Source organism: Stegostoma tigrinum, chromosome 25, assembly GCF_030684315.1.
Source record: "Stegostoma tigrinum isolate sSteTig4 chromosome 25, sSteTig4.hap1, whole genome shotgun sequence".
In the NCBI taxonomy this organism is placed as follows: Eukaryota; Metazoa; Chordata; class Chondrichthyes; order Orectolobiformes; family Stegostomatidae; genus Stegostoma; species Stegostoma tigrinum.
In genome coordinates, this window is record NC_081378.1 from 36,891,571 (window position 1) to 36,907,105 (window position 15,535).

At 37.8% G+C, this 15,535-nt stretch overlaps 1 protein-coding gene across 1 annotated transcript in view; it reads right to left on the bottom strand.

Moving 5' to 3' along the window:
* The window catches only part of lamb1a (laminin, beta 1a), an 86,265-nt gene that overhangs the window by 12,351 nt on the left and 58,379 nt on the right, over window positions 1-15,535 (bottom strand). The window contains exons 24-27 of the mRNA XM_048554036.2: window positions 5,227-5,596; window positions 3,272-3,456; window positions 2,491-2,732; window positions 1,825-2,028 (exon numbers count right to left, since the gene is read on the bottom strand). Of these exons, the coding sequence (XP_048409993.2) occupies window positions 1,825-2,028; window positions 2,491-2,732; window positions 3,272-3,456; window positions 5,227-5,596 (1,001 nt within the window). The remainder of the gene's footprint in view (window positions 1-1,824; window positions 2,029-2,490; window positions 2,733-3,271; window positions 3,457-5,226; window positions 5,597-15,535) is intronic.

Below are 15,535 nucleotides of genomic sequence, written 5' to 3' on the forward strand. Positions count from 1 at the left end.
CCTCAGGGTTTAACAGATGAGTAGTAGTATATTTCCAATTCACTATGGGAATGGTAAGTTACTAAATCTTATTGCCCTGTACAACTACCAGTTACAAATCTACAGGCAGTACAACGGTGAGACTGAGATGGTACAGACAGACTGGATCCAAATCATTACCTGCTGTCGTCCTGAAGAAAAGAAGTTTAATATTACAAAACTTGCTCATTGTTTAGCTGTCCTTGATAAGTCAACTCTCCCTCGCATGAATCAGCTAAGCAAATCTCTCAAACCAACACCAATGTTAGCATACCCTTTTTAAAAGAGAGGCTAAAACTGCACACAGCACTTTACATGAAGCCTCATGGACACCCTTTTCAGCTGTATCTAAACTTCCCTTTGTTCAAACTTCACCTCCTGAGCAATAAAGGTCAAAATTCCATTTATCTTGTTAATTACTTGCTGCACATGCATGCTAATATATGGTGTTTCATGCACAAGAACAACCAGAATCCCCCTGTGCCTCTTTTTGTTTTGCGAGGCTCTTTCTCCATTTCAGTAACAGTTTGACTTTTGTGTGAGAACATGCACTTACCTACTTTAAACTCTATCTGCCAAGCTTTTGCCCATTTAATTACATCCCTTACAGATTCCTTATATTGCAACATCTATTTTATGTATTCTGAAAACTTGGATACATTATACTCTTAGATAACAAGGTATAGAGCTGGATGAACACAGCTGACATTTTGGGTCAAGACCCTTCTTCAGAAATCAACCACAGAAAGCAATCCTGATTTCTGAAGAAGGGTCTCGACCCGAAATGTCAGCTTTCCAGCACCTCTGATGCTGCTTGGCGTGCTGTGTTCATCCAGCTCTACACCGTGTTAAGTCAAATTCTCCAGCATCGGCAGTTCCTACTATCTCTCTAAATTACACTCTTCCCACTTCTCCAAGTCATTAATGTAGGCAGTAAATAATTAAGGCCTTAGGATTGATTCTTTTGGCACTCTGCTAATTATGTTTTAGCAAACTCGATGCACAATTAATTAATCCTGACCCCGTCTCAGCGTGTTGATCAATCCTCAATCCATGCCATCACAACTCTGGGACTTCCAGTCTTTTTCTATAGGCTTTATCGAATGCTTTCTGAAAAATCCAGATACTTCATGTACCAGTTCCCCCTTATCAACGCTGCTTGTCATATTCTCAAAAAACTCCAGTAAATTGTCAAACATGACTTCCCTTCCACAAAACCATGTTGAACCTGTTTGATTACATTAAGCTTTGCTAAATGTTCTGCTATTTCTTCCTTTGAATGGACTCTTAACATTGGGACAAGAACACGCTGTAAGCTGGTTTTAAAGCAGAATAATATCAGATTTGAAATGTGAATTATTTCTGCCTGCAGAGATGATGCCAGACCTGCTGAGTTTCTCCAGCATTTCTGTTTTTATTTCGGACTTCCAGCAACCACAGTATTTTGCTTTTATTAGCAGGTTAAATACTGTTTCTCATTTTGTCAGCTGTCACATGTAAATACGAAAAGAAAAACTCTACAAGGACAGTGTGGCTTTTAATTTGGGAATGGTGTTGGTGCTGCTCATGAAATATCCGAGATCTGGTTCAGTATTTAAAAACATTGCACATCTGGCAATTGTTTTGATGAATGCTGTCATGAAGTGTTGGAAAAAACGTCCTCAAGTGAGAACCTGCATTCTTCGTTCACACTTTTATAATCACAGACTTTTGTTCCCTACAAATCAATTCAAGCAAAGCAACAAAATGCTCGATAAACTGCATTGGTTTACTCGGCAAATAACATTTCTGAATGCAACTACATACCATTTTTGAAAGCTGATCCACTTCTGCCAAAGCATTTAGAATCTCTGTGTCAAAATCCATGGAATTCTGCCATGCATTATGCGCTAAAGTCACTAGTCCATCACAGCCAATCCCACCACACTTTCTCGTTCCATCATCAGCTCGACAGTTTGGACCACCACATACTGCTTCAGCACAAGGCATTCCTGCCGGGCCACCACAAATCTGGACAAATAGAGTAAGCATATTTCAGAACATATTACTTCATAAAAATTGTTTCTTATTCTATCACAGATTTTGGAGTGCTCTGGTCGCAATACCTTAAAAGCAGGATAGATACTAAATACAGTGGTACATCTAACATAGCAAAAAACTTCCCGAGAAGCTGCTTGGCCTGCTGTGTTCATCCAGCTCCACACACTGTTATCTTTGATTCTCCAGCATCTGCAGTTCCCATTATCTCTGATCACAACTTTCTTAAAAATGCAGTTTAGATGGAATGCATTGGTGTTACAATCAATCACTATTAGAAACCATGTTGTCACACTCAACTTGCTTTCAACCATATATATTTGATTATAGATATTTTTCAAAAGGACCCATTAGAAATAGCCATTTAAAAATAAATGGCAGCTTAATATCGATCTAACATGCTTTTCTAATGTTAAAATCAACCTTGAAATGTACCTTTTTAGTTAATGGTGAGAGATCTAGACTCTGCAATTTGTCAGCCAGTTCTTCTAGACTTTGTGAATGTTCTTTTTGCTGTTGCTCGAAGTGATCCTGACTCTGTAAAATCATATCATCCACCTTTTCACGAATGCTAAAAGATTCGAACAGTATGTTACCAGGATCAGTGGTTGAAGCGTTAACTTTCATTTGAGCCTCCTGAGACTGGTTAAAATATTTCTGGACACTATCCAAGGCTCCTACAGAGTATTGCAGAGAACAGGAAACAGAAAAGTCATGCATTACTTTAAAAGGTGACATGACAAGATTCTGTGGAGCAATAGAAAATTTAGTCCAGCACACTAATCATATCCATGTAGAGCTATGCACTATATATACTACTGCCTTTTACACTGAAGCACACAGTAGAACATTACAGGAACTGATTAACAAACTATTGCAGTTACACCAAAGCATCTTGCAGCACTTCCTGGAGTTCCATTCACAAAGCATAGAGTTAGGAACACAACTCAGTGACTTCTGAAATTGTAATTAACATCCAACAGATGCTTTAAACATCCAAAGAAATTCTCATTATTTTGAAATAATGTGAAACATTTCAGTTTAGAGAGAGTTGTGAAGACATATCAAAAATCTCATTCCTCACCATTCAAAATCAGTGTAAATCCATAAAACTTATAAAACAAAGACAACCAACTTCTGATATTGAGGTATCAATGAATGCATAGATATTAATATAACAGCATTCAATTTTCAGTTATCATAATCAAATCCTCACCATGGACATCGGAATTCTTAATGTACTCCAACTGTTCTGCTAGCTCAATCACAATGGCTTTCAAACTTTCAGCATCTGTCTGAAGGACACTTATTTCTCCGTCTGTCACATTACTTCGGTCTGCTGTTGTTGCGATATCTGATTCAATTACAGTAACCTTTTCTGCAAGGTCAAGAACTTTCTTCCTGAAATCAAAAAAATTTAAACCTTAATCTAATTAGTTTACTAAGAACAGCCACAGTATCCCAGATGAAATTACTTTAAAGTCCTTGAAATATGGTAACATTACCACAACATGCAACATTTAAAAGGATTTAACACTTGATTAAATCAGAAGGGAATCAATTTGATAGTGACCAAGTACCCATATCTAAAACCCTCCAAAAGATAACGAAAGATAATGCAGTCCATTCTCCACATACAAATATTGAAACTGATATCAAATGGAGGAGACTCAGTGACACGTCTCAATGTGTTAAATCTTTTAGATTACAAGTCATGACACTTTACCATATCCTACGGAAGACTGCAAATCCCAAACATTGCCAGTTCTTTTCCCATGAGCAGCATCAATATTCAAGTACAATTCCATCGTGACATCTTCCTTGTAAAATCTTACCCCTCTAAAGGGCAAGTGATCTAAATGAATGCAGTATGTGTGGGATGCCTTATGCAAAAGAACGCAACCATGTCCACTCAATATTGTATTCGTAAGTAACCTTGTGTGTATAACCTAAATTATATTAAACAGACAATATGGACCAAACTATGACACTATTCCTGAGAACACGCTCATTGAGTTTCCAGTGTCATATTAGGAATAAGTTTTTTTTAAAAAAATGGTATTGTAACACATACGGATACAAACAACAATAACCTGTATCTGCATTAGGGATATACAGAATCAGTATGGGTGGAAGTTGAAGGAATGAAGATGACAACAGCGTACATAATTTAATATTCTTCAATTAACCTTCATTTTAAAATTAATACAGAAAACTCAATCAGTAACTTTGATTCAAAAGGAAATTGCTGGAGCAACGCACCAAATGTGAGAGCTTCTGTTGTCAAAGTAAGCCAAAAAATGTTTATAAATGCATGAAAACTGCTTCACGCAGCTGCCTTGCAGATGGTTTTAAACAACATTTCCCTGCTGACCTGTTAGGAGTAGAAAAGGCTTAAAACATTCCTGGTTAATCACAACTAGATAAAAGACCAATTTAATGAGATTAACTGTAGTGCACAGATGGCCAAACATGAACGAAGATTTTGATGCCAAATTGTCTAGCTCAATAAATATGGTTAGTTTCCAAAAAGTCTTTTTGGTCTTTTACCCATGGGAACATGTTCTGGTCGGCAAGTGTTCAACAGTATGATTCCACTAGAAAAGAATCTTCATTATTAATTTTTGGCAATATGACTTTCTTTGGGATTAAATCTAAGAAAGAAATTATACCAAGTGGCCCCATCACTTATCTGGTACAGCATTACACAAAAACTAAGATGAAGACATCTATTCATATTTTTTAACCATATAGTTCATGCTATCAGTCAATTCAATACATCATTTTGACCATAGGGCAAATCTCGCTATATAAACCAATCGCAAATTCACACTTGAGAACAGCATTCAGATTGTGAAATATCCCCAGTGCTTTTCTTCAGGTAGCTTTCCATTAAAATGGCATATTGTAAATGAGGTTATGTCAGCAGCACTATGTCCCAGTATCAGCAGCATGGAGTGAGAAATATCAGTGTACAAAATGAGGGCAAGAGAAGAAATTAACACAACCTTAATCTTACTTAAATAAAAACCAAAAGGACCTGTTGATGCTGTAAATCAGGAACAAAACGTTGCTGGAAAAGCTCAGCAGGCCCGGCAGCATCTGTGAAGGAGAAAACAGAGTTAACGTTTTGGGTCCGGTGACCCTTCCTCAGAACTTAATCTTACTTACTTGGCTTCAACCAAGAGGTCCCCAATACTGTCAAGTGGTTCAGTAGCAGGATTTTCAGCAAGTAGGGTTCGTATATCATTAATTTTTTCCTGTACAGCACTAACAGTTTCTTGGTAAGGCCCAATTATTCCATTAGATTTGACCTCACCAGCCTGCGCTACAAGTTGTTTGCTTCGGTTAGTCAGTTCTTCAATTTCTTTATCCCAGAGTCTGAAGCATGCATGACATCGTTCACAATGCGGGAATGTACCAAAGTACCCTCTAGCGCATTTATCACAACGTTCACCTGCAATCCCTTCCCGGCAGATGCAGTGGCCATTGGTTTGGTTACACTGCTGTGTCTCAATACCAAATTCATTGCAATCACATTCTGGAAAACACAAACAAAAATGTTGGAGTAGTTATATAAAATGAAAACTGATAAAAGTAAATAAATTAACTCAATGAAAGATAGAACTTATTTATTAGAATCTCTCTATAAGAGCACCCAATTTTGCAAAACGTACTCCTGGCCACATGGGGAATGGGACAGAGCAAATTCTAGGCTCCCCAAAGCAATGAAGTTCTGATTACTAAAAACTATGCAGTTTGAGTCAAAGAACAAACCACCACTAAAGCTTTGATATCACACAGTATCTATATAACAGTTAGAACAACACCATTGTAGCAAGGTTGACCGACATAAGATTTCATTCAATTTTACAGTGAGCATCTGAACAATTCCCTGATTGTTCACAGATGGTTGTATTCACATTAATTACAAAATTTTAGCATCAAATTTTATACCCAGTTACCAAAGAGGATCGACAAGGAAATGCTGACTTACCTTATATAAAAATACTGCAAAGAACTAAGCTGGTGACACCGTTCCAGTTTCTCCTTGCCATAAATGTTGTGGTTACCCAATTTAAAAACTACTTCTATAATACTGATTTAGAAACTAGCAACGGATGGATTTAACTTTCTTTTAATTCATTCAAGTATGTGGCTGGACAAGCAGTTAATTCTCCTCGCTACTGCCAAGAGGGCTGTTAAGAATCAACCAGACTGTTGTGGGTCTAGAGTCCCACGTTTGCGAGGCCAGGTAAGGATATCAGGTTACCTTACCTGAAGCATGAGTGAACCCGTTGAATTTTTTTTCCCCCCAATATTTACCAATGGTTTCATGGTCATCACTAGATTCTTAATTTCAGATTTTTATTAAATTCAAATTCCACTGTCTGCCACAGCAGTAATTGAACCCAGGTCCCTAGAACATTAACTGGGCGTCTGAATTAATAGTCTAATGATAGCACCACTTACACCAACACCTCACTAAAGAAAACATTTGTGAAGGGAGCAAAAGTAAAAGTAGTCACACGTACATTTAATGCAATAAATTATGCTGAAGCGTATAATGCCATTTTGGTGAACAGCGAGTGGCAAATTAAACTACAATAAGGGAATTTTAAAAATCTTATCGTGAAATTACAGTACAAGATTAGTTCTCCAAACTAGTCTTTTATTTCCCACAATAAGAATCTTAAGAGCTAAAATACCATAGCTTCCTGTCAGAGAAGGAAGCTTAACAAAATCACACAGAAACAATGGCAGAATATGCACAATTATAGTGATCACTGTAATTCATGGTTCTTAATGTTAAGTTCGATTGTTACAGGACTACAAACTGTACATAGCATAATTATTGATTTAAATGTTAGGATAGCAAGAACTGACAAGGTGCGGATAATGGAGAGGTTGGTGCACACCAGTGGTACTCTTAAAATGCTTTGAACAAAATCCAAATTTGTATTGAAAATCCATAATCATTGATGCATCTTTGACAGGAATGAAGCCACGAAGACATTTCCCAGAATGATTATTTTGCATCACTACGGTAAATCCAACTGGCAACAAATTAATATTAAATCTGTATTTAATTTCAAACTATTTCAACTCTAAGAAGTCTTAACTGGAAAGTGAAGGAACGAATTCCTTCGTCCCCACTCCATCCATTTAAGCTTCTGACTGCTAGATCAACTCTCTCTGGGCAGAATGCACAGAATTTTTACATTGTCTTGGTGCAGTGGGCTTAAAGGTGTTGCTGCTTGATCAAAGACCAAACTCAAGTTGCTAGTTCTAAGCCAGCAAACGGCTAGTTTATTGCATCCAATAATGCTTTTCTGTAATTTAGTAATTATAGTCTCATTGCTGTTGCTTAAATTCAGATCTTTTCTCGTTAATAACTTTTGGAGGTTCCAACATAAAACAACCAAAATTCACTAATGGCTAAAATTACTGAATGTGTTCACAAATTAGTGACAAGTAACAGCTCAGAAATATAAAAGCAGAACATTGTAGTTGCTGGAAAGTCTGAAGTAGAAACAGAAAAAGCTAGGAATAGTCTGCAGGTCAGGCAATATCTGTGGAGAGAGAAAGGGTTAATGGTTCTGGCTGATGATCTTTCAAAAGTTCTGAGAACCCGAGATTTACTTCCAATGCCAAACGATGCCATTGCAGTCTTGACTGCCCTTTTCAACACTAACTCAGAGTTGCCTGCTGTTTCATTTCAAACTTCTCAACCAGCACACAATCTTTCATTGCTCCTTTTAGGTGGGAAGAATTACAAGCTTCAACAGCACATGACCCAATACCCTGTCGTGCCTTTCTTCCCCTTCACTTCCCGACCCCATTTCTGACTCCAAATGATCTGCCCTTAAAAGCTTCATAATCATCCAATTACATCCATTGTCACACTGAATTGAGCTTTTTGGTTAGGATCCAGTTACCCACTTCAATATTTCCCCTTCACCGGGACCCCCTCCTCTCGACTTTTGCTCTCTGATCTTTGAATTGAGAATTAGTAGCACAAGATCAGACAGTCTCAATTTCCCTGCTCCTCTTATCCACTACCTATCTGCTTCTGAACTTGCAGCACTTAATTCTCTCAGGCCTTGAAAAAGTTAGCAATGGAGAGAGAAACAGTTTTCTGATCTGCTGACTGACATCCAATGACCCTGGACTGGGGTGCAGTGCCCTACCAAACTCACATTTGCTTTAATCTAGAATCAAGGCAGTTCCAAGAATGAACAAAAGGAACTGCAGAAGTGCAGCCGATGGAGGGCTGCTCAATTTTCATTTTAAAAAGCAAATGTTGTTTAGATTTTCTGTCCCTGTGAATTGGAATTGCCATTGAAAAAATCAGTTACCTCCTTTAATTGTTTACCTAGCTTTCATGGCAAAATGTGACAGGCTCCTGAAAACATTCGAATTGAGAGCACCTAGCTGACCACAAATTAAAATCAATATCCTTTGCCTTTGCTAAGCAACAAGCCAGCAATGTCTATGCCAATCATCCTACAATGTAAAAGAATTTTTTTTTGTTTTAACTCTTCCAGACACACATTTAACTGCTCAGCAAAATTAAGTACTTGTAGTCAATTCAACCATGTACTTGACTCCGTTCACTCATTATCTCTGAAAATTACCACAAATTGCTCCACATCTACACCTGACATGCTCTAAAACCTTCTAGGATCATACGGTGTTGTGAAGAGGTGAAAGGGAAAGCAATACTCAGGCAAGTATGGAAAGCACTCAATGTGAAACAAAGACAACTGGCAGGGCAATTAAACCTTTAGTCAAAAAATTCTCTGTACTGAGTTGAGAATCAAAAGCACAAAACACCTGTAACTAATGGGACAAAACTAAGTGACAATTCAAAAGCCAATCATATACCACAGAACTGCAAATAACAATTTGCCAACAGATCTATGACAAAAGATTTTCCATTGAATTGGAAAATAATTGCAATAAAAATGCAAAGTAAGAATTAATCATAAATATTGTGTGGGTGCGCTTTATTCTATTTGCAATCAGTTTTATTCAAATTTTTTTGTCCTATGTGTGTTGTTCTATTAGTGCAGGAACAAAAACCTGACAGGAAGCTAAACAAATTTTCTAAGAAAAGCAGCTGATATAAACTGAAATACAAATAACTAACTAAATTACTTTTCTCCCCCTGAACACAATAGGTCTTGGTGACCAAATTGGTAATTCAATCATGTTTTGAAATGTTGTGTGGTGGGTTTGATAGTGAATGAGGCATTGTAATTTAGTAAAGAGTCTACTACTCTAGTTTGACCTCGGGTGATAAGTCAGTTTTCAGACTGGGAGAGGATGTTACCGAGCAGGAAAGTACTGACCACGAGTCCACTATTTAACAATGGAAAACTGACAAATGAACAAAGGAAGTAATTTAGTCTGGAAGGAGAAGTTCACAGTTTACGCAGGTCATTACCATTACGTTGTGGCATTTTATTTGGTAGAACAGGCATTCAAAAGTTCAAGAGATCAAAGGCCTCCGCAGGAAATGACATCTGCTTGTAACATACTTTAAAAATTTAACAAACCTTAAAAAAGATATTCCTGTATCAGTGTAGGTCATCTTTAAATGTTCATGTTACTTCCAAATCATTCACAACATTAATTATTGTTAACAGCTGAACGTGTCAGCACAAATTCACTGCATCAGAACTCAAAATATGGGACAATGCTTACAATTACTTCTTGTAATGTGCTGCCTCAGTGGAGTCTGCAGGGGTTGTCATGTAGCTAACTACAAATTGGAATGCAGAGCCTGCTCTCCACTTCAAGCAGCCTACATTTGTACGCAAAGCTCCTGGCCTTTGGGAAAGACAAAAATATAGTACTACTTCAAGACATACTGACTCAAGCACAAGTGCTTGGATAAAGGCTAATATGTACCATCTTAAACATTATACTATAAGATGGAGGGAGGAAGATAGGAGCATAGCTGAATTAAGCAAGTGCATATTAAAAATGCATCTATTTCAAAATGATCAATTGATAACTAATTTATAAGGAAATTATTTCTGTCAGTTGACTAACACTGACTTACAGAAAGGATAAAGTCAAAGTCACTTGGTAACTCCCACCAGAATCACTCAGGACTGCTTGTTTTCAATACTTCTTCCATACCTCCAATGCAAACTTAAGGGCAGTATGAAAGCCAGATGTTCAAACCTTGGCCACAGAATAATCTGTACCATCTGGAATCAAATTCAGTGATATAATACATGCTAGGTCGTGGGTAGAGATAGTTTGGAGGGTATTAAGACACTCAGAACGATTATGTATCGTCAAAGTCTTATTGTTTGTCAAAAGGCTGATAAACCTGGTAACGTAATTTCACATATCACCAATTCAGACTTCATTTACATCTACATGAAAACATTATTGTACAGGTACAAAAGTCTCAAATTCAGAAATTTCCTTTGAGTTCTGAGGAAGCATCCCTGGACCCAAAATGTTAACTCCAATTTCTCTCCAAAGATGCTGTCAGACTTGCTGAACTTTTCCAGCAATTTCTGTTTTTGTCTCTGATTTACAGCATTCACAGTTATCAAAAGGTTTTCCTGTTCCTCAAAATCATTTGCCTAAGGACATTCTAACATATCCTGGAAAAGCACTTCAAGTATGAGGTTGTTGTTACTCATTGCATGACATTTGTAGTGACAAACCCTATCGCAGGTAGGCAGGCATGCCTATCTCTGAAGTGCACTACGTAAAAACTGTTTCCACTTTTATATTTTAAAATCAACATAGAAGATACTGTAGGAAGCTAATTTGCAGCTTTATTTCCAAATTGAAGTGAACATGCTGCAAGATTTTCAAGCATGGCTTTAACTGAGTTGTTAAATGCATTTAGATTTTATAGAATTATTTTTCGGCAGTACTGTCAAAAATCTGTGCGTGAAGTCACCTGTGATGCACTTTAGATATGATTCATCAGAAGTATCATTTAAATAATTTTGCTCAGCGTCATGACGTCAATTTCTTAAACATCCAAAAAAAGTTGCTGAAAAAGCTCAGCAGGTTTAGCAGTTCTGAAGAGGAGTCACTGGATGGGAAATGTTAGCTGATTTCTCTCCACAGTTGATGCCAGACCTGCTGAGATTTTCCAATTTCTGTTTTTCAGCATCCACAGTTCATTTGCGTTTTTTCTTTAAACATACCTTGTTTATAGCAAGAAAAGGAAGTCAGTGTAAGCCTCAGAAGTTAATGACCATTCCAAATCAGGACTGAAACAAAGGTCCAGCTCAGGTGGCTGCAGATCCTGTGCTGGTATAAACCAATAAAATAAGCCTCATTCCTTACTTGGACAATGCAGCCCTCCAGCAGCTCAGTGATGAAACAATACTTGGTCTCTGAAACCTTCTTGGTCTGCCAAGTGGCTGATTTGTGTGTACAGACATCACTAGGCTCAATAAATTAATCTTACCCGATATTATAGTCAGGAGTTGCAGGTGGTCTATAAATCATGCTCTAAGTTACTACTAACTGTGTCTCTGCCACCGGGCAAGAGTCTTTGCTCCGCAAGTGTAGCCTATGCTACTCAGCGGGCATAAAGATGCTTACACGTTTATACTGTATAAGGAACAAATGTTACATTTCTTAACAAATACCTCAGGAGAATTAAACTAGTTTTTCTATCTAGCTCGGAAAAAGGGTCACCTGACCTGAAACGTTAACTCTGATTTCTCTTCGCAGACCTTTTCCAGCAATCTCTATTTGTGTAAACTAAATTTTAACCAGTAGAGACTGAGGAAGCAGATTCATGGAGGAAACAATGGAAGAAATAAGCTGTGCAGTACAGGAGAAAATAAGGAAGTAACTAAGAAGAGATAAGTAATATAATCATCTGTGGATGAGAGGAGGGGGGGGGAAACATGACAAGGTGAGCAAATGGAGCTGAGTCTGTCAGGTGGAATGAGAAAGGGCTGAACCAAGACCAGGTGAATTAATACAGAGGCCAGAAATTCCATACAGTGGGATTGGATGAGTGAGTGAGTGTGTGGCAGGAGGATAAGAAAATTGTCAGCCAGTACTGTGATGACCCCAAATCTTAAGAATCTACTGCCAATTTTGAATCGATTTGCATGTTTTACCAACCACAGGATATTCTGTCCATCAACAATCTGAGCTACTGTAATTCTCCTCTAAATTACTGTTTATTCTAATTCTAGGTTTAGAAATTTTGTTTATTGTTCCAGTGTAATCAATAATAAATTAACATGGTTGAGTATATGGTATATTCATATTCATTCACAGAATTTTCTTTTCAAATTTATAGGATTGTAGGAAGAATTATAGGATTTAAAGTAGACATGCAAATGAATGTAGCTCATAACTCTTGTTTCTCCAATTCCATTTTAGACTCAAGGCTTAGGGTTGGCCACACAGAACATTCCAAATTTTCACTGACTGTATTACATGTATTACTGTAGGTACATTATACAAGGAGTCAAATCATGTAATTATGACTTCTCACTCAATCTTATTTTTTCAATTTCAACAGGAAATCCTCCAGAATTCTGGCTTAAGCAACTTTCTGACCTGAAACATATGGCTGATTTCAAAGTCATATCAAAGGTTTACAGAGATTAAACTTACATATTTTTGCAGTTCTGCAGCTAACACACTTTAAAATGCAACTTGAAAAAACACAAATTATCTAGCATGACATAACTGATTAACATCATTACTATGTTAAATAAAACGTATCATGCAGGAAGTTACAATGCTATATTACTACTATAGGATATGGGGGAATGCTACGATCTTGCAAGGTACAACAGAATACACAGAAGTTATTTATTGGCTGCAAAGAGATGAGAAATCCTGAGACAATGCCAGGACTAACATTCACCTACCTGTAAAAAGGAATGTGAAGTTTTCAACAGAAAATGTTCATCTATCGCATTTACATTGGCAACCCGAATCTTAACTTCCTCCTTCCTTTCCTGAAATTGCCCAATTCTATTTGAGGCCTAAGTACATACTGATAGCTTTCAGTTTATGGAGAAGTTTGGAAACTCTTCAGAACGGTAAGCATGACTACAGATTTTCCAAATGTAATGATTCTAGCAAGGGACAGTAGGATACAAATCAAAAGCAGGCTAACATTTATCAAACAAAAAACAAGTGTTAAATTATAAATTTCAAATTCTCTTGACTGGAGTATATGTTCGGTGCAGTCTGCTCCATTAGCAGACTCCAAAGTATTCCTACAGATAGGCAAATCCTGTCTATTCTCTGTTACACATTTTAAACTATCTGCTGTCAGATACCACACAAAAATTATGGTTTCCACGTGCGAACAGGTCAGTCAGGTGAGACTTGGCTGCAGAACATTTGACAATGTTCGCTCTAAAGGGGGAGAAAACCACTTTGAAATGGAAAAAAAAATATGAATTTTACACTTTAGATGTCCCCGTTGGACTGATCATATTCAAACAGATGGTCCAGTCAGTAAAGCCCCTGATTTTAAGCTGGAAGCTTGGCTTTTTCCTGCCCCAGGACTTTATGGCCAAGAAAGGTGTATGCATAATGTGGCGAAACAAATTCACATCAACTTGCAAACCATCTAACAGATTGTAATGGCAGGCAACAAGAACATATTCTGGTTAGGTATGTGAAGGAAAGAAGATTGGAGACTTATCATCGCTATCCACAGTTCCAGACAGCTGCTTGCGGGTAGGGTGCACATTGCTGCAGCAACTCTGACTTCATGATTTGTAACACTACCAAGGAACCATCGAGAAAACAGACAATGACATAAGGAGAGAGTGTAGGGGGAAATCTTTTTGGGAATTTGCTTAGCTTTACCTGTCTGTCTTTCTCAGATTTCTTCTCACCTTAAGTGAGATTGTCAACTTCAGACGTGGAAGCAAAATATTCAATTTTATCATTTGCCGTATATTTTATTTCCGGTTTAATTCCAGCCAATACCTTTGACAGCAAAGGAAAATATTATCTAGGGCAAGGGTGAGCAACATGCAACGCTGTAATGAGGTTATGAAGATGTAGAAGTAGCGTAATATTTTACTTTGGTGCTTCACAATATTTTGATATTGACTGGGTGGGCATAGTTTTATTTGAGAAAATCTTCCCTTGGTCTCTCTGTGAGCAGCTAGTAACATAACGACCTGATAGCAGTTCACTTACACTTTTGCTCTTAAACTGAGAGGAGAATGAAAGTCAGAGGAAAAAGTGACTTCCTCCTGAGCTCCTTCTAACTAGATCACCCGTGATACTACCACAAAGGATGGCTCTCATTTGCAAATCTCACGATCACAGATTGGAGAAGTTCTTTTTAAGAGAGACAGAAAACCAAAAGGAATGAATAGTAAATCATAAGATTTTAAAGCTTCATTATCTCAAACCGCTTCTACAACAAATTTCACTCACTCAATCTAACAAACTATTATTTTGCTAGATCTCATGTTTTGCATTTTGAAACTGGGCCAGGAAGGGAAGTTACTAACAAGAGCTGCTAGAACATTTCAATTCATGTCAAGTTGACCAACACACAAAAGTACAAGTACAAGACAACCAAGTCAGGGAGGAGGTGTCACCTATTTTCATACTCACTCTACTTTGACATGTCTTTCAAAAAAAAATGTAAATAACCCTCATGGTTTTGTCATGCTGAACACAGAAATAACCTCACTCACATGATAACAAAAACAAAGGGTTTCAAACTAGAAGCTACAAGGAGATCCCAGGACTGAGAGGGGTCAGATTTCTGTTTGTCCAGACACACATTGAATGGACGGCCTTGAGAATTCGACATTCAAAATTTGTTGTGGTTTAAGAGCACATTATTTCAGCCCTGAAGTCCTTGGGATCACTGGTGAGTCAGGCTTAACACAGCGTGTGCTACTTATTCCTGTCAGAAAATAGAGTTCAAGTGCCCTTCAGGATGTGGAAACATTAATATTGACGCTCCTACGTAGCATTACGAGAGCACCGTATTGTCAGCATGTCCATCTTATAGGTGAGCCATTAAATCCAAAGTCCTGTCTGCTCCTTCAGCTTGGCTACAAAGAAGTCCCCTTTTACAGGAGCAGAGGAGCTATCACCTGCATCCTGCTCAATATTCACTTCTCTCTGATTAAAAAAGCTGCTTTTGCTGACTCCTTGCAGCATGTGCAGTAGTCTGTAGCCAGATGTTTCCATATGTACACTTGATTGAAATCTTGTAGAGTGTCCACGTGTCCCATTTTAACTGGGCTGGCTGCCAGTATTAAAAACGATGTTTGTGATAACATTTTGATCGCTGCTATTTCATTTCAGCAGCAGGCCCAAGTGTCAGGAGTTGTGAGGAGCGATGGACAAATTTGACTGCCTTATCTATGGGCATCAGCCCCGTGGAGACCATTCCCTCAGCCAGGGCACAAGGAGGATAATAACGGAGGGGTGAAAGGGAAGATGGAGGTGGATGACAGTTCTGAAGAGTCATGAC